We start from the raw sequence: 25,498 nt of genomic DNA, 5'->3' as shown, positions 1-25,498 counted from the left end.
CATTTATTCTTTTTCGAGTCAATTCATTGAAATTTTCGGCACTTCCTAATTATTGAGATAGTATTTCATTTCTTGGATTTAATAAATTGTTTTGGGATTCTTCTTATCCAAATTAAATCCAAACCAATTGATCGCTAAATTGTATCACATGAAATTCAAACTCTAGCATATTCATCTTGGGAGTTTCGAAAATCCCCTATTTAAAATGGGAGGATGAATTAATTTCTTTGATTTAATCAGGTGCTTTGTTGACTCCCTTCCTTTGAATTGAATCCAATTAAATCATGTCATATTTTATTTCTTCTCCCAACTTAAATAAAGAGTTGAAACAATTCCTTGGCCTTTTAAGCCAAATTTTCGGCCCCCCTCATGATTTTGTAGGGGAGAATTTATTTGTTTCCTTTTTTGTGGAATCCCTTTTTATTCAATTAAATACCATACTAATTTCCTATGTCTAATTAAATGAGGATGTGAATATTTCCTTTTAATTCTTACCCATATCACACGCCCCATGCTCCTATTTTTCCTCTTGGAAATTTATTTAATTGTTACCTATTATATGAGAGTCTTTTCCCATAAAGAAATTACCAAATTCAAATCATATTATATTTAATTGAGGATTTAAATAATTTCCTTGTGCTTTCCTCTAGTTATTTTCGGCCCCACCTTATTTTCCTACTTGGAGATTTAATTTATTTGTTTCCTTGTATTCATTATTTTTATTTCCTAAGTTATGAATATATTCTCCAAGTAAATACCAAATAAATTCCTTGTTGTGTGCTACATGGAATTTTCGAAATTCCTCCCTCCCCACAAGCCTATTTTATTCTTTTAATTGTGGGATTTATTTAATTGTATTTTCCCCACAATTACTTAATTAATTAAATATTAAACATAACCCTAGACTTCAAATACCACCTAAACAAACCCTAGCCCCCATTTCTCCCTCACAAAAATCGTTCCTCCCTCTCTCCCTCACTCTCACACGCCTCTCCCCTCCCTCTCTACAATCTCTCCAAAGATCCCCCATCAAATTCTTGTTCTTGCATCCGATGAATCGCATCGTCTCTTGTCCCTACCGATCCGTTTTCGTCAAAGAAGGTATAATTGCTTCACTTTCCCTCATCCTTTTCGTTTGAACCATGTTCTTGAGTCCTACATGCATGTAGTGGGTGTAGGATTGATAGATCGCAAAATTTAACGGTGGGAAAGTGTGATTTCATAAGAACTTTGATAGTTATGTGTTTTTGATTGAATTCATGTGAAGTTGGATTGGAATATTTGGTGAATGGTGTGAGTCTATGTGCAAACATGTTTATGAGAAACTTTTAAGCATGACTTTGTGTGTTTCAAGCATGAAAAATTGGTGTTTGTTCGATGGAAGAGGAAAACCCTATTTTCGAAACTATGAACCTGAAATCTGTGGCGTACGACCAGTAGCTTCTGATCTGTAATTGACCAATCAAACGATCGAATTTTGATATGAAATTTTTACTGAGTAAACTCCAAGGTGTTTTCTGTGTCTCGTGTGAATTTCAGCCCTTTTTGTCGAAAAATGAATTTTTAATAAATTTTTGAAGTGGACTGCACAAATCTGCCAGAAACTTGTGTTCTCGCCAAGAATGTTTCGTTTGCGCGATCTAACGCTGCGGGAGCTGCAGGAAGAATTCTTGGCTCTTCAAGTCAAGCAAAATGAGATTATGTCTCGCTTTCTGGCTACTAGTGGTGGCGCTGAATTTTAGGGGAGGCAGCAGCAATACTTTGCGACGCGCCAATCGAAGGTGGGTTTTCCCCTTTTCTCTGGTGAGGATCTGCAAGGATGGAACATGCGCTGTGACCATTTTTTTACTGTCGACCTCATTCCAGAGGAGGCGAAAGTCCGGCTAGCGATCATCAACCTCGAGGACCGTGCTTTACAATGGTACAAGAACTGGTCGAAGTATCAGGAGTTTCCTATGGCGACGCCATGACCGTTGTTTCTCCAAGCTTTGGAGAGTCGATTCGGCGATCCCATGTCGGAGCTACTTTCTTTGAGACAAACGGGTACGTTCACCGATTACCACGATCGGTTCGAATTGCTTCTGGGTCTTGTCTCTATTCCCGAATCCTATGCTATCAGCCACTTTATCAACGGGCTCTGCTCCTTCGTCCAAAAGGCAGTCCGGTTGTTCATGCCTCAGATGCTGGTTCATGCGTACGCTTTAGCTCGGTTGCAGGATCTCTCTGCCCCGATGAAGGAGGGTTTTTCTACGCCTTCTCGTCGCTTCAACACTCCGAGTTCCTCTGGTACTTCCCCGACCCCTTCTTCTTCCCCTCTGTTACCTACGCCTACTATGCCTAATTTTAAGAGTAGGAGGGTGTTAACCCTGAGGAGATGACTGACCGTCGGTCCAGGGGTCTATGTTATGGATGTGATGAGAAATTTGATCGGAACCATCGTTGTGTGAAGAAGCAACTGTTGGTTTTGGAGGTTGATGATGGGGATAGAGGAGTTGAGGAAGTGTAGGAGGATGGGATGGATGATGACTGTGAGGAAGATGAAAATCCTCTGATTTCGATCCATGCTATTAGTGGATCCTCATCGTGCAGCTTCAAAACAATACGCATCACTGGCCGGGTGGGTAATCGCCCTCTCCACATCCTCGTGGATTCCGGTAGTACTTACAACTTCTTGGACCTCCGCCTTGCCAAGCGCCTTGGCCTTCAATTGACACCAATTCGACCCGTCTCGGTGGATGTTGCCGTTGGGAACCGCCTTGATGCACTTCTGTGTGCAAAGATCTGCAGTCTGCGGGGGACTACCTTCCACACGGAGGTTTTGCTCCTTCCTTCTGGGAATTGCGATATGGTATTGGGTGTACAATGGTTGGAGACCTTGGGGGTGATCCATTGGGACTTCAAACACCTTACTATGGATTTTACCTTGGATGGGAAACGTTATGTGTTGCGTGGAGGTCAATCTGACCCCCCGGTTATGGCTATCTCAGATCGGGAAATGAACAAGCTCTTGGCTCATTCCGATGGTATTCAGCTTTGCTGCGTTAAAGTGAATTCCAACCGCTGCTCTGAACTTTTGTCGCTGGACAGCTCTGCTCAGGAGGAACAAAGGATTCCTTCATTCATCCATTCTTTTTTGGATAGCCAAGGCGAGGTGTTCAAGGAGGCCACTGCCCTCCCTCCGCCGCACTCTAAGGATCATCGGATTGTACTCAACCCTGGAGCTTCGCCGGTTAATTCTCGGACCTACCGCCACACTGCCCTGCAGAAGAACATTATCGAGAAGTAGGTGGCTGACTTGCTACAGCAGGGTTTCATTCGACCAGCTCAAGTCCCTTCTCTTCCCCCGTGATCTTGGTGAAGAAGAAGGACGGCACTTGGCGCATGTGCGTCGACTATCGGAGGCTGAACAAACTCACGGTGAAAGACAAATACCCGATTCCTTTGATTGAGGAGCTACTTGAGGAGCTGCACGGGGCAGCTGTTTTCTCCAAAATCGATCTATGTGCCGGCTATCATCAGATCCGTATGAAGCCCGATGATGTTCCTAAGATGGCTTTTAAAACTCACGATGGTCACTATGAGTTTGTGGTCATGCCGTTTGGCCTCATAAAACACGCCAGCGACCTTTCTGAGCCTTATGAATGACGTTTTCCGGCCGTTTTTGAGGAGGTTCGTCTTGGTCTTCTTCAACGACATATTGATCTATAGCCGGGACTACGCGACACACCTCGGCCACCTTGTGCAGGTTTTTGCAACGTTGAGGGAGCACTCTTTGTTTGCCGTTCTATGTGTAAGAACTGCATTGAGTATTTGGGGCATATCATTATGAAGGAGGATGTTGCAACGGATCCTAAGAAATTGCAAGCAATGCAAGATTGGCCTACACCGATGGATGTCTCCAAATTGAGAGGCTTCTTGGGCCTCACCAGCTATTACCGCCGATTTATCAAGAATTACGGCGTGATTTGTAAGCCTCTTACTGATTTATTACGGAAGGATGCATTCTTGTGGGATGAGGGTGACGATCTTTCTTCAAAACTCTCAAGGAGGCTATGCTATCTCCTCTTGTGTTGGCTCTGCCCGACTTCTCTCTCCTTTTTTCATTGAGAATCATCAAGCTGTTTCATGACTCTAGTGCGGGTGGTTATTCGTGTATTCTAGCTACCTACAAGCGCCTATGTTCGCTTTTCTATTGGCCTAACATGGAAAAGCAAATTCGCTTGTACATTCAGGAGTGCGACACTTGTCAGCGGTTTAAGCACGATAACAGTGCATCTCCCGGCCTATTGCAGCCTCTCCCTATCCCCGACGGGGCCTGGACTCAGTTCAGCTTGAATTTCATTGAAGGCTTACCGGTTTCCGATGGGAAATCTACCATTTTGGTGGTGGTTGATCGTTTGACCAAATATGCTCACTTCATGAGCCTCGCCCACCCTTACACGGCTCTTACGGTGGCGCAAGCCTTCTTGGACTCTGTTTTCAAGCTCCACGGTCTCCCCACTAGTCTTATTAGTGATCGTGACAAGGTTTTCGTGAGTAATTTCTGGTTGGATTTCTTCAAATTGCAGGGTGTCGAGATGCATCTATCGACCGCATATCACCCTTAGTCTGACGGTCAAACGGAGGTTGTTAGCCATTGTTTGGAGACATACTTACGTTGTATGTGCGGTGATCAGCCTACACTGTGGAGCAGGTGGTTGAGCCTAGCAGAATTCTGGTACAACACGTCGTTTCATTCGGCTATCCAAACTACTCCGTTCGAGGCTCTCTATGGTTACCCGTCCCCGATTCACATCCCATACTTCAAGGGAGACTCTTCAATCCATGATGTCGATGAGTGCTTGGTGGCTCGAGATGCTATGATCGAGGTTCTCAAACACCATCTTGGCCGTGCTCAGGCGCGTATGAAGCAACAACATGATCGGCACCGCTCCGACCGACAGTTTGCTATTGGTGATGGGGTCTATTTGAAGTTGCAACCCTATAGGAAAAATACGCTGCGTGACCACCAGTTCTACTCTTCCGTCTGTTGGAAACTCTACCTTCTTGGAGCCGGTGAAGATCCTCGATAGGCTTTTGGTGAAGAGGGGCAACCAGCCGTCTACTCAAGTCTTGGTCCAATGGGCTAACTCCTTTCCGGAGGATGCGACGTGGGAGTATTTGTTTGACATACAGGATTGCTTTCCGCATTTCAAACCTTGAGGACAAGGTTTATTTCGAGGGGGAGATTTGGTACGTGAAGAATAAGTGTCGAGGTGGATAGCTAAATAATCATGGTGCATGGGTGCATGCAAGCATGGCTCAGCAGGGGATTAAATCACACATGACACACATGATGAAGAATGAGAGTTAGTTAGATTGTGATAGTTTGTTAGATCTACTTTTACTCGTCTATAAGAGCACAATTTCCCTTCAGTTGTAAAAGCATATTATGAATTAATGCAAAGTTCTCCCTCTTCCTCTCCTTCGTCTTCCACAAGTAGTTCCTTTTGTGTAGATGCTATTCCGGTTTCCGTTGCACTCTCCGGTGACCCCAATACCGCACCAGAAAACCATTGGGAAGGAAAAGGCATAAGCTTATCGTTCGTGTTCTTTCTCTGGTGTGTAAAGAGAACTAAAATTCTTCATCTTGCTTTCATGATTCAAAAACATAGGGGTAAGGGTTAGCTATGGGGTTGCTACTGATGTTTAGGTAAAAGACAGCAGCTTAATGCTTCCCTTGTTTTCATTATGTTGTAAGATTATTAAGTGGTCTCCTAGTACTTAGACAAGATTGTGTTGTGGTGTTCTACATGGATGAAAAAGAGTGATAAGGAGGGTTGTGATGAGTTACCTGTTGTGGTGAAGTGGCTAAAGGAAGGAAAAGTGTTCTTGCTTGCTCACGGCCCCTTTTCTTTTCCCAGAATTTCACTCTTTAGTTCTCCCTAAAATTTGCTGGATTTCAATGTGTGTGTGGGAGGGAGAAGTCCGATGGAAACTTGGTGTACTTGGTGCAATTAAAGGGCTGATCCTCTTTTGTTTCCATGTCATAACATATCTCTCTTTTTCTGATTATGCAGCCCATTTACCTTAATGTAGTTTGGTATCTAGTTTGGGTACTTGGTACTTGGCTAATGAATTCCATTGTTTGGTTGTGGCTGGTAGAAAACATGTGTTGCCATGGTGGAGGATTTGCAGGATTGACTTTCCTTTTTGGGTGAGACTTTGGTCCTCCAAAGCTAAAGAGGTGTTGTTCCTTTCCCTCTAGTGTAGTTTTTCTTTGAATTTTTTGTCTTTGCTCATTAACTCTTCCTCTCTAGCCTCCAAAATTTGTTTTGTCTTGCATGGTGTTACGAGGGCTCGGTTGTGCCACTGCTGTCCGCGACGGGCTCGCTGCTCCGGGCCCAACGGCTGATCGGATAGGGCCGCGGTGGGGTTGCGGTTTGGCTCGGGACAAAGTGGCCCAACGTGTAGCAAATGGATTTTTTGTTTCTTAGCTTTTTTTTCGCCCATTTAAGGGTATTGTAAAGTTAATATCCCATAACTCTTTCTTCTATTTATATAAGATGATCATGTAATTTAAAGTATTATTCGAGATATATGCGAACACTTTTCTTCGGGGAACGACTTCGTATCCTTGTACACATTCATTTTATTTTCATAGTATGCATTACTTGTTTTTATTTCGTTCGATCTTGTTTACCCCTTTATTTGCGAATTAAAAACATTAGCATTAATGAGAGCAAAAAAAATCACTAGCTCGACATTAAACATTAACGGAAGAGGATAGTGAAGAAGTGGGTATTACATTTCTATTCATCCAAATGTACAATGCATCCATTCAATTATAGTTCAATATATTTCAATCCGCGTTTATTAATAAAATTTTTAATTATAATGGATCATTCAAAGGATACTCATGTTTATTAAATTGTGAACTCTTATTCAAATCAAGTTAAACAATTCATTATAAAGATAGAAATGACTAAATAGAGATGCTATTAGGGTAGACTTGCCCACGGTTCGAAAACCGGCGGTTCCGGTTCGGAACCGCCGGTTCCGGTTTTGGCGGAAGCGGAACCGGAACCGGACCGTGAGGCTATTTCACGGTTCCGGTTCCGGTTCGAAAACCGGGCGGTTCCGGTTCGGAACCGCCGGTTTTCCGGCGGTTTTGGCGGTTCCGGTTTTTGAACTGGCGGTTTCGCCGGTTCAATTATTTTTTTATTTTTTTTTTTTTAAATTTGAAATTTGGCTTTATACAACAAATCGGAACAAGACAATGCATAATTCAAGCACAAATAAGACGAATAAGGAGAAAATGAAATAAATTTTATTGATTTTGAGTTGTAACGGACAACGATACATTACAATTTACAATACATAAGTATACAATACAACAACATACAACAATGTAATATAATTTACAAGTGTCGTCGGCTCGTCGCCTCGTCGGACTCGGAAGGTAAATTAAAAAAAAAATGAAATGGGGGGGAAAAAGGAAAAATTGAAAAGGGCTTGAGATCAACTTAAACTTTCAAAGTTAAACTTTTCAAATTTAAGTTGAGTTGCCTACGTATCCACAATTTTATTGAGGAATCAAAGCCCACGTAGTTCTCTTACCTTGGGATCAACCCTTTTTTCTTGCAAAATGTTGCCCATTTTCTAAGCAAATACATATCAGCACGCTATATACACATTGCTGCATTTCTAATAGGGGCAATTTGATCTTCCAAAGCAATCAATGCATCTCGAACACACATAGTCAGAATATTATTCAAGCATCTAGCATCTCGAACAACGGCTCGCGTCATTGAAGTTCGACTCAATTTTCTTGCAGCGGCATTATATACTTGCCGCATACTCGACTCAAAAGCATCGTTATCAAAAGCATTGAATGGAAAATGTTTCATAACGGCAAATCTAGACATCACATTAAGAGCATTTTTGTGATCATATTTCAAAAGAGTATTGCTACACATACCTGATGTTTGGGATGAACCCGTCGTCCCACTTCCGACTCCATGTTGAAAGTTGAGTTGAGTTTGGGTTGGAGCGATACCAAACTCGACCGGATGCGCTTTCTCCAGGTGACGGGTAAATGTACCGTACCCTCCACCCTTTCGGAATGTGTATACGTTTTCGCAATAGTTGCAATACACATTATAAGTGTTTGGATCGTTACTATCTTGTACCCTCTTGAAATGTTTCACGAAGATGTTTGAGGTTAAAGACCTTTCAGCTGGTCTAGGAGGTTGAGGAGGTTGTCCACGTCCACGACTACGACCACGCCGACTCCTTGGTGGTGGTGGGGGTGGCATTTCTTGAACCTCTTCTACCTCCTCCCCCTCCTCCTCGTCGTCATCATCATCATCGTCTTCATCAACATTCACAGGGGTTGGACTTGGACTTTGTTGGGAATAGGCACCGCGACCGGGAGCACCACTACCGGTACCAACATAAGCATCGCCTTGGTATTGAGAGCGAGAGAGACCAATAGCATGTGCCACATCTTGCTCTTCTCGAGCCTACAAAATAATATTTGTATTGTAAATACAAAATAAAATTATGAACAATAATGAAATGTAATTCAAAATTAATGAAATTAGTAGATAATAAATATTAACCTGCCACTCATCCATGTTCATTTGAGAAATTTCATCAATAACGGATCTCCGAGATGGCCTCTTGGCCTTTCCCTTTCCCTTATCAACACGACCTTCTCGGGATGAAGACATATTGGAATGGTATGTAGAAATGTAGAAATATGGAATAATATATTTTTTTTGTTTTAGTAATTGAGAAAGAAAGACAACTTATAGAACTACGGGAACAAGTATAACTGTATAAGTGTATAACAATGCGTAATAAGAGTAGCACTTGCGTAATTAAATGGAAGCACAATAGTACAAATGAGAAATTGGAGACAAAGAGAGAGAATTGGGAGATTGAAGAGAGAAACTCTTATTAACACAAGAGTGGGGTGAATGTAAATGAGGATAGAGGGGGGTATTTATAGAAAAAAATGAGGGGGAAAATGGAAGAATTCGAATTTGAAATTAAAAAAAAAAAAAAATTTGAAATTTCACAAAACCGGCGGTTTTGGCGGAAAAACCGCCGGAACCGCCGGTTTCCGGGCCAAAACCGCCGGTTTCCGAAATAAAACCGCCGGTTCAGTCAACGAACCGTCTGCAAAAGCTGCTCCATTGTCGCCTCGTGCTCCGCGCCGCCTCGAAAGCCACTAAACCGGCGGTTAACCGCCGGTTTTTCCGGTTAACCGCCGGTTTTTCCGGTTAACCGCCGAAAAACCGGCGGTTCCGACCGGTTTGGAAGATCAGCACCGGCCCCCATCCCTCTGCCTCGATTTAAGCGCCGGAACCGGCGGTTCCACGGTTAACCGCCGGTTCCGAACCATCCCGAACCGCCGGTTCGGTGACGGTTCCGGTTCGAAATATCTTGAACCTGAACCGGACCGCGAACCGAATTGCGACGGTTCCGGTTCGGGAATATTGCGCCGGTTCCGGTTCCGGAACCGGAACCGCCGGTTCCGGTTTGGCGGTTAACCGCCGGAACCGGAACCGGTGGGCATGTCTATATTAGGGACACCCTTTCCAGTAACACCAGGCCCAGAATATGACTATAGAAGCTCATATGGCACCACTCCAGCCCCCGACATATTCTTCAGCTTCTCATCCGCGTTTCTTGCATCAATAATCCTTTCAATCTCCATCAACTTCCCAATGGAAATGTTCAAACGCAGCTTTAATCACTTTATCATCTCCCCAACAAGCCTCAGCTTGACCGCCGATGTACTCTTCATCAGGGGAATGGTTGGATAAAACATCTAAGATCGCCATCACCGTTATTGCTTCAATCTGAGATGGGAAACACTCTAGTAGAAATGCCTCGGGCCTTTCCATAAACTTCTTCTTATCCGCTGGGCTCGGTTCTTCTATAGGCATTGGAAACGAGCAACGGTAGGCCGTAGGCCTGTTCGGAAAGTATGCTACGTAATCAAACTGGCCAAAGTTCACAGCTGCATGGTGACCGGAAGCTATCCATATAATTGTTGTTAGGATTGAGATCAAATCGTCAGGTGTTTTAAGCCCAGGCCACCATGGCTCGTCCTTCTTGTCACCGTGCCCTACTGTTCTTATTTCCGTCCACCAGGCCTGAAGCTCGGTGTCTGACTGGATGAGGTCCGGCTCAGGGTAGAAGTGTAGAACGTGGTCTGTAACCCATTGCTTGATGGCATCCCATATAAGTAAACCGTCGTTTGCGTAAGGGTAATCCTCAATCGTCAGCTTCAGGCCGTGAGGCGCAGTTGGGTCCTCCACGGCCATTCCTCTGACAGATTAGATGATGAATGAAAATAACACGAGTTTTAATGTACAATTAGTAGAGTAAGATAGAAGAATGGGTAAAGTAAGAGAGATGAGAGAAAAATGGGTAAAGTAAGAGAGATGAAGAGAAAGAGTTGCGAAAGTAGTGTTAGTGGATTGTGTCCACTTCCTGAAATAGAAAGTTTAGAAAGTCTATTTTTAAGTGACGAAACAAAATGGAAATAGTTTCTATTTTCAAGGGACAGAGGTAAGTAGTTACCTGTTAATTAAATCTACTGGCAATGCTTGTAAGTCAAATTGCCAAAGCTGTTCGTAGGCAGCGGAGCTCAACTCTATGGAGTATTTCCCGGGGGAGAAACAGTCCTCAATGATCCCTTTTGCGTTTACAAGTGACTGACGAGCAAATGCATTAATCTCCATTGTGTATCGTAGATGAGGATGCAGCAATCTATGAATCGGATGCATTTGTTACGAACTCGACAGACTCAGGAGCGTCAGGGGTACCCAGCAATGTTGCAATGGCCGAACCATCTCTGACTCGGCCTACTTCACCAACAGCTAATGAAGAAGAGTCGTCGATCGGCGGAGGATTGGATGAGCAGTCTGAGGGAGCTGAGGAGGTCCACAACAACATCTCGGGACGTAAGTTGAGACCGAGGAGGGAGATCAAACAGCCGGGATGTTACAAAGACTTTGTCGCCAAGTAGCGACCCAGCTGCTCGACGAAAGGCGTGAATGAAGTGTCTGAGACGTTTTTTGGTTTCTTTTTCTTTATTTCCTTTTTGTTTATTTATTTCCGTAATTTATTTCAGTAATTCGAATTGTTATTGGGTCGAGCGTTTTATAAGCTCCGTCGGGTTTTCTTTGTTGGTTCTTTCCCGACGTATAGGATTAGGTCGAACCAACCCTAGGGTTTTAGTATTTAAATAGGGCTTTCATTAATTCCGTCTCAATTAATGAAGAATTATTTTGCCCACATTACTTGTGCAATACTCTAAAGAACCCTAGCCGCTGCCGACAGAGAGATTCTCCGCGCCAGCCTCAAGTTTCGCCGCCGACCCCAACGATCGGGGCGCCGGATAATTGGTGTATTGTGTGTGTAATCCACAAGGTTTCTTCGTTAAGAGAATCGTGCTCTTAACAACTGGTGCTTTCACCGTTGAACTCATGGATACCGTGGAAGATTTACAGCGATCGTCGCCGAGTCTAACCGGATGGAACGCACAAGAATTGATGCTCGGGACGGCACGCCGTCCACCATTAGGGACTCGACGTGACATCGGGGGTCCCTCTCGTCAGCCGCCCAGGGGGGAACCGCCAGCCACAGCGCGACAATGGCCAGATTCGAGTGGGGTAGACCCGATCACCCAGGGTTTTGATCGGATCATAGCACGATTTGATCAATTGGAATTTATATTGGACACGAGGGATAGAAGGATTGGTAGGTTGGAAGCCAGACGCCTTCCCGAACCGGATCAGCCCTATTTTTCGGACTACGCGGACTTGGAATGATATCGCTTCCAGCGTGATGTATGGACGGCCGACGAGGATGTCCCACGGAATTTCAACCACGACCGGCGTGACCGTGGTGGGGATATTCGGCATCAACGAGGCACCGTTCGCGTGACACACCGGCCAGAGGGCAGCCCTCCACGACACGGTGCAGCAGCAGCAGCCCCCTACCGCGCTTGCCTTGATTCGTGGCATGGCTCGAGCTGGGATAGGCCGGTAGATCGCTACCCTCAAGGACCTGATAGGGGCTTTAGGAGTTATCAGCAACCCACGTCTTGGGGCTCCCCTATCAACCGCCCGAATCACGGAACCGTGAGAACCGATAGGCCAAAGGATCTCACCGTGAAAGCGCCCCGCACAACAGAGAACTCTCTTGTGCATCAGGAGCCCGATGACCAGCGACTTCATCGAATCGAGGAAGTCGAACAGACAGTTATTGTTGTTACGGATCACAATGTAGATGGCGATCATAGTGACCAAACTTGTAGTGAGTTGCTTATGACTAGTGAAATCATCATCGACGATGATATCAAGGGCGTCGGGTATGACATGGAGCAAGCTGCGCAAGTTCAGGCTCTTACTGTAACCATTCTGCCAAGGGAAGGCCCAACGGACCAGGTGGATAAAGATATAGGTGGTCCAAGTAGTATACCCACTATAATGTCTAATTTCGATATTGCAAATTCACTCTGTGATAAAGACGAGGAGGAAGTACCGGCTACATGGGATCTTGACGGGTCTACTTGCATTACGAGGTCGACAACTGATGAATCTGATAGAGACGGACATGAACCCTTGCACTGTTTGAGCCGGGGCAAAAACGTGTTATATGTGGAGGGGACTAGCATAACACCGATGGTTGATCATGCGCATCACCACTCTAGGGATAATATTTGCGGCTACGGTGTTGTATCCAACGATGATAAGGTTGTCCCCGACGCTGAGTTGCCTAGAGATGCCATCACAGATGCTGGCGTGTTTCTTTTGCTGAAATCCTCACAACTTCGAAGAGTTCCTGTAGTTTTGGAGTCTTTGTCCGAACTTGGCACCATTATCATAAATGTGGACGGAGATAGATGTAGACGGGGCAGTGCTGACAACATGCTTGGTTTAATGATGAATGATTGGGGGAGGCCTAGTCAGGAACATGAGTTTAGCATTGGAGGCTCTGCACTTGGCGGGAATTTTCACTTTGATGCAGCGTTGTTGGAAGCTCAGGGGAGGGGAAGCAACTATGCGTGTATTACTAATCTGAAGCATAGCCGACGTCTTGCAGTTGGACTCGGCCACAAATTAAATATGTCGATTGGGTGGAAAGTAGTTCTAGGGATGACTTTAGTAGGACATGAGTCGACAAAAAGGCTTTATCCAGCTACGCTGAATCTTGATCTGGAGGATCTAATATATCAGTTCGCAGTTTGGATGACGCCACACCAGTGGGAAGATGTGAAGCAGCTCTGGTTGCCGCACACACCCGAGCGGGTTAACAAATGTGAAATCAATTGGACAAGAAGAGGCCACAGGCTGACCAAATTGCAATATTATGCAGGCAGGCCTAATGGAGTTGGATTTATTGGGTTTTTTTGTGTGGAGATTTCAAATTTCGCCGACCAGTTTGCTTCTAGGCAGGGTGAGGAGTTCCAGAAAAAATGTTTGGGGATCTACTATTGCATAGCGTATGCTTATGATATTATTAGCCTCTGTTGTATGTTATGGAATGGTGTTTTGATTGACGTTCAACAGGCGCAGCAGTTTCCCGGTGTTGGTGTTGATAACTACATCACTCTCTCGTATTTTGACTTCGATAAGGACAAGAGTGTGTATATCATAATTCTGGTGGGGGTTGAAGTGGTACAGAGGATAGGACCGGTGGCGTATAAACTGAGATTGCCAGAGGGAAGTCGCATTCACGACGTATTCCATGTCAGCCTGCTACGCGCGTTCGTAAAGGATGACCCGGTCGTTCCGCTCCCGGAGGACTTCATTGGGAATCGACCCGTCGCCAAACCAGTGGCTATTTTGGATTCGAAGATATTGTGGCACAAAGGAGCAGCAGTAGAACATGTTTTAGTTCTTTGGTCAGATAGGACGGACTCCCCGTCCTGGGAACCGTTGGCGGATTTGAGGAAAAAGTATCCTACCCTCTCCCTTGAGGACAAGGAAGTTTCTAAGGACTGGGGAGTTGTTACGAACTCGACAGACTCAGGAGCGTCAGGGGTACCCAGCAATGTTGCAATGGCCGAACCATCTCTGACTCAGCCTACTTCACCAACAGCTAATGAAGAAGAGTCGTCGATCGGCGGATGATTGGATGAGCAGTCTGAGGGAGCTGAGGAGGTCCACAACAACATCTCGGGACGTAAGTTGAGACCGAGGAGGGAGATCAAACAGCCGGGACGCTACAAAGACTTTGTCGCCAAGTAGCGACCCAGCTGCTCGACGAAAGGCGTGAATGAAGTGTCTGAGACGTTTTTTGGTTTCTTTTTCTTTATTTCCTTTTTGTTTATTTATTTCCGTAATTTATTTCAGTAATTCGAATTGTTATTGGGTCGAGCGTTTTATAAGCTCCGTCGGGTTTTCTTTGTTGGTTCTTTCCCGACGTATAGGATTAGGTCGAACCAACCCTAGGGTTTTAGTATTTAAATAGGGCTTTCATTAATTCCGTCTCAATTAATGAAGAATTATTTTGCCCACATTACTTGTGCAATACTCTAAAGAACCCTAGCCGCTGCCGACAGAGAGATTCTCCGCGCCAGCCTCAAGTTTCGCCGCCGACCCCAATGATCGGGGCGCCGGATAATTGGTGTATTGTGTGTGTAATCCGCAAGGTTTCTTCGTTAAGAGAATCGTGCTCTTAACAACATTGCACTTAGTTGTCTGTGTGTCACAATTATGTAAGGCTCGATGGAGCAGTGAGTTCGTAGCCTGAAATTAAACGCAATTCATCAGTCCCGTCTCTCCTTTTACTTAAGAGAAAGTGCGAGTGAAAAACACTACCAATGACTGATCAACTGATGATAACCGGAGTCGTGAGCAAGGACGTGGGTTTTAGCGAGCCTCCACACCCAGATCCTAGTGGGCTCCCAGCTTGGGTTAAATACATGCTTCCATTGGGGCTTGTCGTCCATCTATGGGCCTTAACGTGCCCGATGGCATCAAGAAGAAGAGCGTCCTCGATCCGTAGAGAGTTCTCCCCTTGAGCTCTCTTACCCTTTTCACAAAAGGAAATAGTAGATCATGGTAATCTAGGACAAAAAGTTTCTTCTGTTTCAGTGCCAACATATGTGTATAAATTAACAAGAGGCAGTTTGGTCGAAAAGATAAATAAATAAAACATGATAAAAACACACATATTTAGTACATTACTATTACCTCCTCAATTGTACAGAATCCTCTAATATCTTGTTCCACGAGTTCCGTGGTGATTGCTGATTCCGGCGGTCCATACACCTCGGGATCAAGTTTACTCTTCAAGGGCCATTCCTGTTAGTTAACACATATCATCAACAAAATGTGGATCAAGTTTACTCTTCAAGGGCGATTCCTGTTAGTTAACACATATCATCAACAAAATGTGTTAAACAAAACAAACCTTAATTAATGTACGAAGAGTTGCACACCGTGACCAATTGTACGGCACATGGATTGATGCCGGCTAGAGTTTGTCGAGCGAATTCGGCATCCCTCAACCACTCAAGCCTGTCTCCTGCAGTAAACAATGGCAATTAAAGGTAGGAATTAAACAAAACAATGCAATGTTCAAGAAATGAAGCCACATACTGTCAACGAACTTGGGAGTCTCAAAGCGCAAGATGTTGTTGCCAGTGTCCTCGATTGTTCTAACTAGCCTAGGCACAATGTTGCCAAGGAAGTCGGTGGTGGGAATACCCGGGAGCGCGACTCCTTCGTCGAACAAAGTGTCTATAGCCGAAAAGAAAGGAAATCCGAGATCCGGGTCAGCCAGGGTAGTCTTAAGCGATGGCACGAGATCATGAACCATTGAGTAGACAGGTTTCAGATTGAATGTGGCTTGCTTTATTTCGGAAAATGCTTCATCTCGTGGTATGTATATATTGGAGGACCTAGACTCGGATAATGGATCTGCCATGCGTGTTTACAACAATTTTGAAACGATTACCTCATTTTGAAAAGGCATTTTGGTTTTATGTCTCAAGATTAAATATATATTATGTTTACTTTATAAAATTGAATTTCATAATATAAACCTTAGATAGATAATCATATAATAATTAGTCGTAGTCACCCTGTCTAACAAAAATAATTTCACAACCTATAAAAAAATATATTTATTTAATAGAGAATATTACCTTGTTTGAAAAGAAGACTCTCTTGGTAGGGTTATCGGATTTGGGTTGAACCCAAGAATGACAGTTGATATGGATAGCAGCAGAGGGAAATCCATCCAAAGCAATGCTCTTAACATACATTTCTTGTTGGTGTTGGTTTTCAACAACAACGGCACCCATCTCTCCGAAATCCTCTCTGATTTCAAAAGTGGCCTCGTACAAGGTCGAATTGTCATCACTCCCAATTTTACGTGCATATGCTTGCACTCTAGGCTTCTCCAATCCAGATTCTTCAATTTACAGTAAAATAAAATCGAATTAACCATTTATATAGACGTCGATTCGAATGGACAATTACACTATCAATTTGGCAAAGCAAACTACCAAGATGGTAACTTGTGACAATAGCTTTTGGAATCAATAGACAATGACTATATCACTGCTCTAGTTGATGATATAATTAAGACGAAAGTCTAAATTAAGTAATCAATAGTTTTTAGTTTTTTATTATAAATTCATACGTTTTCATCCATAATTAATTGTTCGGTCAAAAATAGACATTCAACTATATTTTGACTAAATTAGTGAATTAATTATCATTCAAATTAATAAATAAATCAGAAAGTTAATTATCATTTTAATCAATAAATTAATGAGTAAGTTAATTATCATTCTAATTAAAAAAAAATTAAAAAAACTTATTGTTAAAGAACAATTAGTTAGGTTAAATAATTTATTAGAATACTACTTAGTAATTAAAGTATATGATCAAACTGCAATTGATTGTTAATTTGTAACGAAACTATTAGCTATGGATTAAAACAAATTATTTGAGATCTTAAGCTAAAATACTTAATACTCTCTTTATCCCTGAAAAATATGAACATTTAGTTCGGCACGAGTTTCAATGTACAATGGATAAAATAAGAGAGAGTGAAAAACGGGTAGTATAAATAGTGTTAGTGGAAAGTGAGCTCCACATCGTTAGTAGTGTAGTGTAAATGTGTAATGATATAAGTTGTAACTAAAATGATGTGTATGGTAATGTGTTGTTTAACTAATCCAAAATTAGAAAGTTCATACTTTTTCAGGGACGGATTAATAAGAAAATGGTTCATACTTTTCAGGGACGGATGGAGTATTAAATACTTTCCTCGTCCCCGTAAAATAGAAACTTTTGGAACGACACAAGCTTTAATGCAAAATTGGAAAAGTAAGAGAGAGATAGAAATAAAAGTATATTAGTGGAAAATAGGTCTCGTCTCATCATAGAGAAATAAATTTCCTTAAATATAAAGTTTCTATTTTTAAGGGACGGACCAAAAAAGGAAAAAATTAATAAAATACTTTCATATTCTATTATGTATAGAGGGTTAATTGTAATGCGACAATAATGGAAATAAAATTAACTGTGCAGTATGTGATAATTAATGGAAATAAAATCTTAATACCTCTAGCTTAGTTTTAATCTGTAATCCTCTAGGCATTTTTTTATTTTTATTTTCAACCTTTTCCAACTACAGTATTTGGTTTTTAATTTTAATCTATTCTTTATTGTTTATTCACTTCAACTGCATTTCCTTTGTTTTTCTACTTCAATTGGAAAACATTATTTAGTATGATCTTTTCGCAAACTCCAAGAAATAATGCAAGTGTGAACTTTAACTCGTACATTTCAACCAAAGATCGAAATCGTATTCCTTATTAGGAATGACGTGCAATTTGAATGCTGGCTGCATGTGCGTGATCCAAGTAGTGAGTAAAGGTATTGTGTATTATTAGTATACTTAAATTTACATTAAATACCTAAAACATTATATGTACTTTGATTCATAATACGCACTCTCTTAAAAATGAGATATTTTAAAATAAACTTTATTAAGCAGAGGGAAAGAAAAAAAAAAGTAGCTCAATTCCATGCCATTTTTCCATTTTGGACATTCTATAGTAGTAGAGTCATTTTTTTTAAGTAAAAAGTGGTAACACATTTTCTCTTTTTTACTTTTTCATCACTCTTACTTTATTCTATCTATTTTTTCCTTAATCATACTTTATTATTTTTTATTTGTACATTACACACATTTTTCTTAATTTCTGTGTCGAAATGAAAATGTTTCCATTACTATGGAACAGATGAGTATGAGATAATAGTATTAGCAATTGATAAAGTAAAAGAAAGAAAGAATGTAGGAGGCAATATTATTAGCAGTGGATTAGACCATCAGCAGTGGGGCGTCCTAAGGAGCGCCCTATGGCGCGCCACGTCAGCATTTTTATCCTCCTCCTTCTCCACCTGCAGTGGGGCGCCCTAAGGCGTGCCACATCATCAATTTTGTAATATTTACAAAATACATACGAATTAAAAAAAAACTAAAATACATTTAAAATACGAATTTTAAAAACTTCATTCATTTAATAAAAATTAATACATTACAATGCGAAATAATAAAAAACGCAAACTCAGCGACGGCGGTTACGAGCCCACACTTCTTCAATCATGTCGCTCATGAGCTGCGCATGCTCCTGTTGGTTGCACATTGAGGCCTGACTAGATAAAACCTCATCGAAACCTAACGGTAACCCTCTATCGGGTGTCTCGGTCGATGTGCCGGCAGAGCTAGATGCACGGTCGTCGTCATTCCAATCGGTGATGCTTCCGCCTTCACTCTCGACTATCATGTTGTGCATGATTATGCACGCATATATGACATCGGCGATGACTTCCTTGTACCAGAAACGAGCCGGCCCTTTCACAATTTCCCACCGTGATTGGAGCACCCCAAATGCCCGCTCTACATCCTTCCGCGCCGCCTCTTGCTTTTGCGCAAATAAAACCCTCTTCTCACCAATCGGGCAGCTGACCGTCTTTAGGAAAACTGGCCACCGTGGGTAGATGCCGTCGGCCAAGTAGTACCCCATATGGTATTGGCGTCTGTTGTGTCACGACCGCATTTTCTAAGGATAGAAAACACGGTTGATCGCGACTAGGGGAGGATTAAAGAAGCGGGAAAGAAAGGGGAAAACAACGCAACTCGACCATAGCTCGAAGCAAATGGGAATAGCTCGAAATAAAATCAGAGTTTTGAACAAAATAGACTTGAGTCTTTTAAGATGCACAACGGAAGCAAATGAACGCGGTTCCATGTATGAAGACATGAACCTCCGAGAGTCAAAATCTGACTGAATTAAATGTCTTGTTTCAATAGCACTTCCTCCACCACTTCGCTGCTCAACCTGCACATTTAGAAATATATGCAGGGCTGAGTACAAAAAGTACTCAGTGAACACATTGCCGAAAATTACACATATACATTTGAAAATATTGTCAAGCCATCATCACAGTAACACTCGGGGTGTTGTTGAAAAGACTCGAGCTTACTAAACATATCACATTGGACTGCAGTCCCTTTATCCTGTACTTAGACATATCTGATCACATTGTGCTGTTGAGATGGTGTTCTCACACGGTCACCTTACATACATGTGCCGGGAAGGTGGCCACCTTCCACGGTCACCTTCTCTGCCCAACATGTCAGAGGTATCCTTGTGCCGGGAAGGTGGCCACCTTCCTCGGTCACCTGCTCTGCCCATCATGACAGAGGTAGCTTGTGTACACTAGTTCGAGCGGGGACACCACCCTCACTGGGACCCGAATTCGACTTATATCATCATTCATAATTTATTTGGCCTTAGCCAAACAGATAGGCATCATACACAAAACATTTATGGCAAGACAACATCTTTAAAAAAATCACAAACATGTGTTCATGTTTTCATAAAAATACGATTTGTATTTTTAGTATAAGAAAGCTCACCTTGATCGTTTAGTTTCTCTAACTTGAATTTTCCTGACTCCACCCTTAACTCACGGAGATAGCCTTTTGAAAACAAACAACGTACTAATAAGACTCGAGAAATTCACATACTTATAGGAATACATGCCCCTACTTTATTTCTTTTATCATTTGTTCACCGTTAGAAAATTTTAGAAACTTGCATATTAATTAAATTGGGAAATTTAATTAATAGCACTTATTTATTAAACTTAATTATTTCTGTGACTTGAGAACTTCGTCTCCCTCTTTCTTTCCTTTTCCTTAGCGGCCGCCCGAGGCGTCGCGGGGCGATGCCGGTCGGTCGCTTACGCCCATAATTCCTCCATTTGCTCCTCGTGTTTCCCTTCACGATATCGAATTAAAAACCTAAAAATTATAAAAGTGCACAATTAAATTATCGCAAGTATTTCCCTTTACCAAGTTCTTTCGCATTTCGAATTAATTGTGGGAGTGTTCAATTGTGTTAATTGCTTGAGTTATGCGATTAGTTCGGATGATGGTATGTTTATGCATAAACTGATGATTGAAACTCGAAATTGGGAAAGGATTTTACCTCGATAATCCGATATCGATTGTGAAATTGTAGGACCGAAAGGAGTAGCCCACTGGATTTTGCAGATTCAGTTTCTGTCAAAATTTTACATATTTGATTTCCAAAAGGAGTGCGAAATTGTGCTATTAACGGAGGAGTATGGATTACTTGTAATTCAATTGATTGAGCTCTGGGTTTCTTGAATTGAATTCGAGCATGATGTGTTTTTTTTTTCCTTGCTGCAGAGAACGTAGAAAGAGAGAAGAATAGACTGAGGAGAAGATTTAATAGAGAGGGATGGCGGTTTGGAGGAAAATATCTTAGATTTTTTGTTTATATTAATTTACTAACTTGGTGACCAAGTTAGATTATTTTAAATTTTTTTTTTCTTTTTTTTTTCGGTTGTTACATGTTGGCAGTGAACTCTATGGCCGGGCCATTGCCGTTACATTGGTCGGTGAAGAGGGTGGACGAGTTGAGGACGTTGATGTCGTTGTTCGACCCGGCTACGCCGAAGTAAGCATGCCAGATCCAAAGTCGATAGTCAGCGACAGCTTCGAGGATCATCGTCGGGTGGCTGCCCTTGTATCCACTTGTGAATTGGCCTCTTCACGCCGTCGGACAGTTCTTCCACTGCCAGTGCATACAGTCGATGCTCCCGAGCATCCCAGGAAACCCGTGCGCCCTCTCGTGCATCTGCATCAGACCCTAGCAATCAGTGGCTGTCGGCTTGCGCAAATATGTGTCGCCATAGGCCTCTACTATCCCCCGACAAAAGTACTTCAGACACTCGCGGCCTGTAGTCTCCCCACAGTGGAGATACTCGTCAAAAAGGTCCGCCGTGGTGCCGTATGCCAACTGACGAATAGCAGTCGTGCACTTTTGCAATGGTGTAAGGCCGGGTTTCCCGATGCCGTCCTCCCGAAACGTGAAGTATTCTTCACGTGAAGACAATGTACGAACAATGCTGAGAAAAAGGTACCTCGACATTCGAAACCGGCGGCGGAACACAGTCGGGCCCCAACGTGGTTGATCGGCAAAATAGTCTTCTACCAGACGCCTGTGAGCTTCCTCGTGGTTGCGTCAGACATACGTCCTATGTCGAATAGGACGATGAACTTGCTCAGCCGCCGCTGCAGCCGCCGCCTTCTCGTGCTGCATTTGCGAATAGCATGCCGCCATGTCGAATGGGGAAGAATCGAACCCCTGCCTCCAAGTAGGAAAGAGACATCAGCAACCACTAGGCCAATGCAAATTTTGAATGTTGTAACTCAATTAATATATAAGAAGAGATAACTGGATCCCCAGTGGTTGCAGAAAATAATAAACCTTGCAACAGATAAGAAAAAACCAGATTGGAGGTACTGACCTTTAGCTATACTATATATACTCTGTATACTTGCAGGTTTATTTTGTGCTAATAAAAAGTGTATTAATAGTGATATCACTTCTACCTACATCAATGAGAGCTTTGTAAGTGGCTGAAAAGTTTCTGCGCAAGATTGGAGGTACTTGCTTGTCTACTTTCATATCAAGAACAAAGAAATCGGGAGGAAATATGAAATCATTGACCCTTACCAAAACATCTTCGATCACTCCTATAGTCTTTGTTGCAGTGTTATTGGTTATCCTTAAGATCACATTGGTTGATTTGAGTGGCCCAATATTCAGATTTTCATAGTACTTCAACGAAATGATGTTTATGTTGACCCCCAAGTCGTAGAGAGTTTTATCCACCTTGCCATCTCCAATAGAGCACCTACTGATGAATTGGCCGGGATCTCTCTGCTTCACAGCTCTCTGCTTTTATATAATCTCACTATACTCGAGAGGTAACTTAAGCTTGGTCTTTTTCAGCTTTTATTTCCTCATTTAGCCCACTTAATTAATACAAGTAATAATTTTTCTTTTTAATACATGTTTAATGTCTTTAACAACTAATATGAGATAATTAAGACTCTTAGTTAATCTCTTAGTTTCATCACATAGTTTTTTATAGCTCACAATTGTGATAAATTTTAATCCATTATTTCTCATTCACCGAGAATCGATGTAGAGAAATTGAATATACCACGGCATCTATTCCGGACGTGTCAACGCTATATCACTTAATTTTACAAAATTAAAATTCCATCACATTTATAACCCGGTCAAAACCTTTGATCGGTCACGGTTACAACAATATATATACTCCCTCTGTCCTATTAGAAATGAAACGTTTTCCTTTTTGGTCTGTCCCAATAAAAATGAAACGTTTTTAAAAATGGAAACAATACTCTCTCTACTTTTTCTTCTCTCTTACTTTACTCTCTCTTCATTAACTCACAAAACAAGACTACAAAAAATCCTGTGTCGAAAAGCAAATGTTGCATATTTAATGGGACGGAGGGAGTATATATCATCATGTGTTACATTGTGCACCTAACTATAATAGATAATTAGTGAAGTATTCTAACATGTAAACATTTATATATGCAAATGAATCGCCAAAGTTCACAAGTTGGCCTAGTGTATTTCCTAGCTAGTGGAATTTGTGATTATTTTATTAATGGCCTTAAATGAAACACATAACTTCTCAAATGTCGAAAATGAAAAATTGTCGACAAGGGACGCATGAGTTCCCCACCATTGACTGGTTGGTTCTACGAAACAAAGTAATAACAAACCATCAAATGGCAAATAGGTGTGAAATACAAATTACAAAAAAAATGCCACTAGCTTATCCCTAATTTAATTTTAGGAGTTATCTAAAAAGAATAATAGTTACTTCCATCATTGTATCAAGTCTTCACCAAGTCATACAGCTGATCATGTATAAATTGATCCCATATTAGCATAGTACTTCTTATATAGAGATATAAAATTTTAAAATAGAGAAAAAAAGAGATATGGACGAAGTTAGAAAAATTGCAAGGGCATACAACAATGGAGTAGGACGAGCCGAGAAAAACCTAGCTCGGAAATTTTTCCGGGAGCTCGACCATAACGGCGACGGAAAAGTAAGCTAGCGTGAGTACATGAAGGTGTTGGAGAGCTCCTCCTCCTTCAACGACAGCGACCTCTGTCAAACATACCAAAATTGAAGGACACAATTAGAGGAGAAAGATATGTAATTGATATAGAATTAATGTGTATTACATTGTCCTAGAATAGGTTGATCTCTTACCTAAAATACATTGTAATTCACTCCCAAATAAGGAGGTAGAACCGAGACATACACATATCAAAAGAAATACAATTCTCTTCTCCCAAAAGCTTCTAATATGCATGGCCTTTTCAAGTCTCTCGATTACCATCGTTAAGATGGTATCAGAGCAGGTTTGGGACTCAGAAAAAATTCATCACCGTCCCAGGCATACCTTTCCCAACCTTTGTTAACCTACAAAACCAACAAACATGTCAGATTCTGACGAGCTCAAAAATGAACCCACAGAAATCACCCAAATATCAAACACAGCTTTTCCTGCAGAGATTGCTGCACAACTTATAGAGCTCTTAAGGCTAGGCTTCAGCCAGCCACCAAAAACACCATCAACACCAACACCGCAACCAACCCAAACATCAACCCAATCCACTGCCCAGCCGGAATCATTGGGGGAAATTCACCTCTTGGCCAAATTGGATGGAGATAATTACTAGACTTGCCCACGGTTCGAAAACCGGCGGTTCCGGTTCGGAACCGCCGGTTCCGGTTTTGGCAGAAGCGGAACCGGAACCGGACCGTGAGGCTATTTCACGGTTCCGGTTCCGGTTCCGGTTCGGAACCGCCGGTTTTCCGGCGGTTTTGGCGGTTCCGGTTTTTGAACCGGCGGTTTCGCCGGTTCAATTATTTTTATTATTTTTTTTTTTTTTAATTTGAAATTTGGCTTTATACAACAAATCGGAACAAGACAATGCATAATTCAAGCACAAATAAGACGAATAAGGAGAAAATGAAATAAATTTTATTGATTTTGAGTTGTAACGGACAACGATACATTACAATTTACAATACATAAGTATACAATACAACAACATACAACAATGTAATATAATTTACAAGTGTCGTCGGCTCGTCGCCTCGTCGGACTCGGAAGGTAAATTAAAAAAAAAATGAAATGGGGGGGAAAAAGGAAAAATTGAAAAGGGCTTGAGATCAACTTAAACTTTCAAAGTTAAACTTTTCAAATTTAAGTTGAGTTGCCTACGTATCCACAATTTTATTGAGGAATCAAAGCCCACGTAGTTCTCTTACCTTGGGATCAACCCTTTTTTCTTGCAAAATGTTGCCCATTTTCTAAGCAAACACATATCAGCACGCTATATACACATTGCTGCATTTCTAATAGGGGCAATTTGATCTTCCAAAGCAATCAATGCATCTCGAACACACAGTCAGAATATTATTCAAGCATCTAGCATGGAAAAAATTAGTACTAATAGATAGTTTGTTCTGATTTTTTCCATGCTAGATGCTTGAATAATGTTCTGACTATGTGTGTTCGAGATGCATTGATTGCTTTGGAAGATCAAATTGCCCCTATTAGAAATGCAGCAATGTGTATATAGCGTGCTGATATGTGTTTGCTTAGAAAATGGGCAACATTTTGCAAGAAAAAAAGGTTGATTCCGAGAAAAAATTTCATAGATCATTCAGGATGCGGCTAAGTTGTACTTGAAGATCATTAAAATATATTCCCCATTTGATAAATCAAATGGGGAATATATTTTAATGATCTTCAAGTACAACTTAGCCGCATCCTGAATGATCTATGAAATAGGGGGGAAAAAAAAAATTTGAAAAGGGCTTGAGCTCAACTTAAACTTTCGAAGTTAAACTTTTCAAATTTAAGTTGAGGTGCCTACGTATCCACAATTTTATTGAGGAATCAAAGCCCACGTAGTTCTCTTACCTTGCTTACCTTTTTGGTCGGCAGTGCTCGCCGTTCACCGCCCCCGTCGACTCATTGCTAATGTTGAGTGCTATCGCTTCTGACCTCGTCATCGCCATCG

The 25,498-nt window shown here is 41.9% G+C and overlaps 1 protein-coding gene and 1 pseudogene across 4 annotated transcripts; one reads left to right on the top strand and one right to left on the bottom strand.

Moving 5' to 3' along the window:
• The first annotated feature begins 941 nt into the window (after positions 1–941).
• LOC121765658 lies at positions 942–6,669 on the top strand. 4 transcript variants are annotated; one of them, XR_006042849.1, is made up of 3 exons: positions 942–1,101; positions 6,145–6,226; positions 6,300–6,669. XR_006042849.1 is itself a non-coding variant. In XM_042161857.1 (2 exons), the coding sequence occupies exon 2, from the start codon at positions 2,516–2,518 to the stop codon at positions 3,284–3,286; it is 771 nt and encodes a 256-aa protein (XP_042017791.1). In that variant the 5' UTR covers positions 942–1,101; positions 1,662–2,515; the 3' UTR covers positions 3,287–5,479. The 4 variants fall into 4 exon arrangements, 2 of the variants coding, with proteins under 2 accessions (XP_042017791.1, XP_042017792.1); XR_006042848.1 differs by having other exon boundaries at positions 6,145–6,669; XM_042161857.1 differs by lacking the exons at positions 6,145–6,226; positions 6,300–6,669 and adding an exon at positions 1,662–5,479.
• A 114-nt stretch (positions 6,670–6,783) lies between these two features.
• LOC121764163 lies at positions 6,784–15,939 on the bottom strand (annotated as a pseudogene).
• Between the last annotated feature and the right edge of the window lie 9,559 nt (positions 15,940–25,498).

The sequence above is a fragment of the Salvia splendens genome, chromosome 14 (assembly GCF_004379255.2).
Source record: "Salvia splendens isolate huo1 chromosome 14, SspV2, whole genome shotgun sequence".
Classification (NCBI taxonomy): domain Eukaryota; kingdom Viridiplantae; phylum Streptophyta; class Magnoliopsida; order Lamiales; family Lamiaceae; genus Salvia; species Salvia splendens.
Note: the sequence above shows the minus strand (reverse complement) of the source record. Positions and strands in the feature narration are given on the sequence as shown.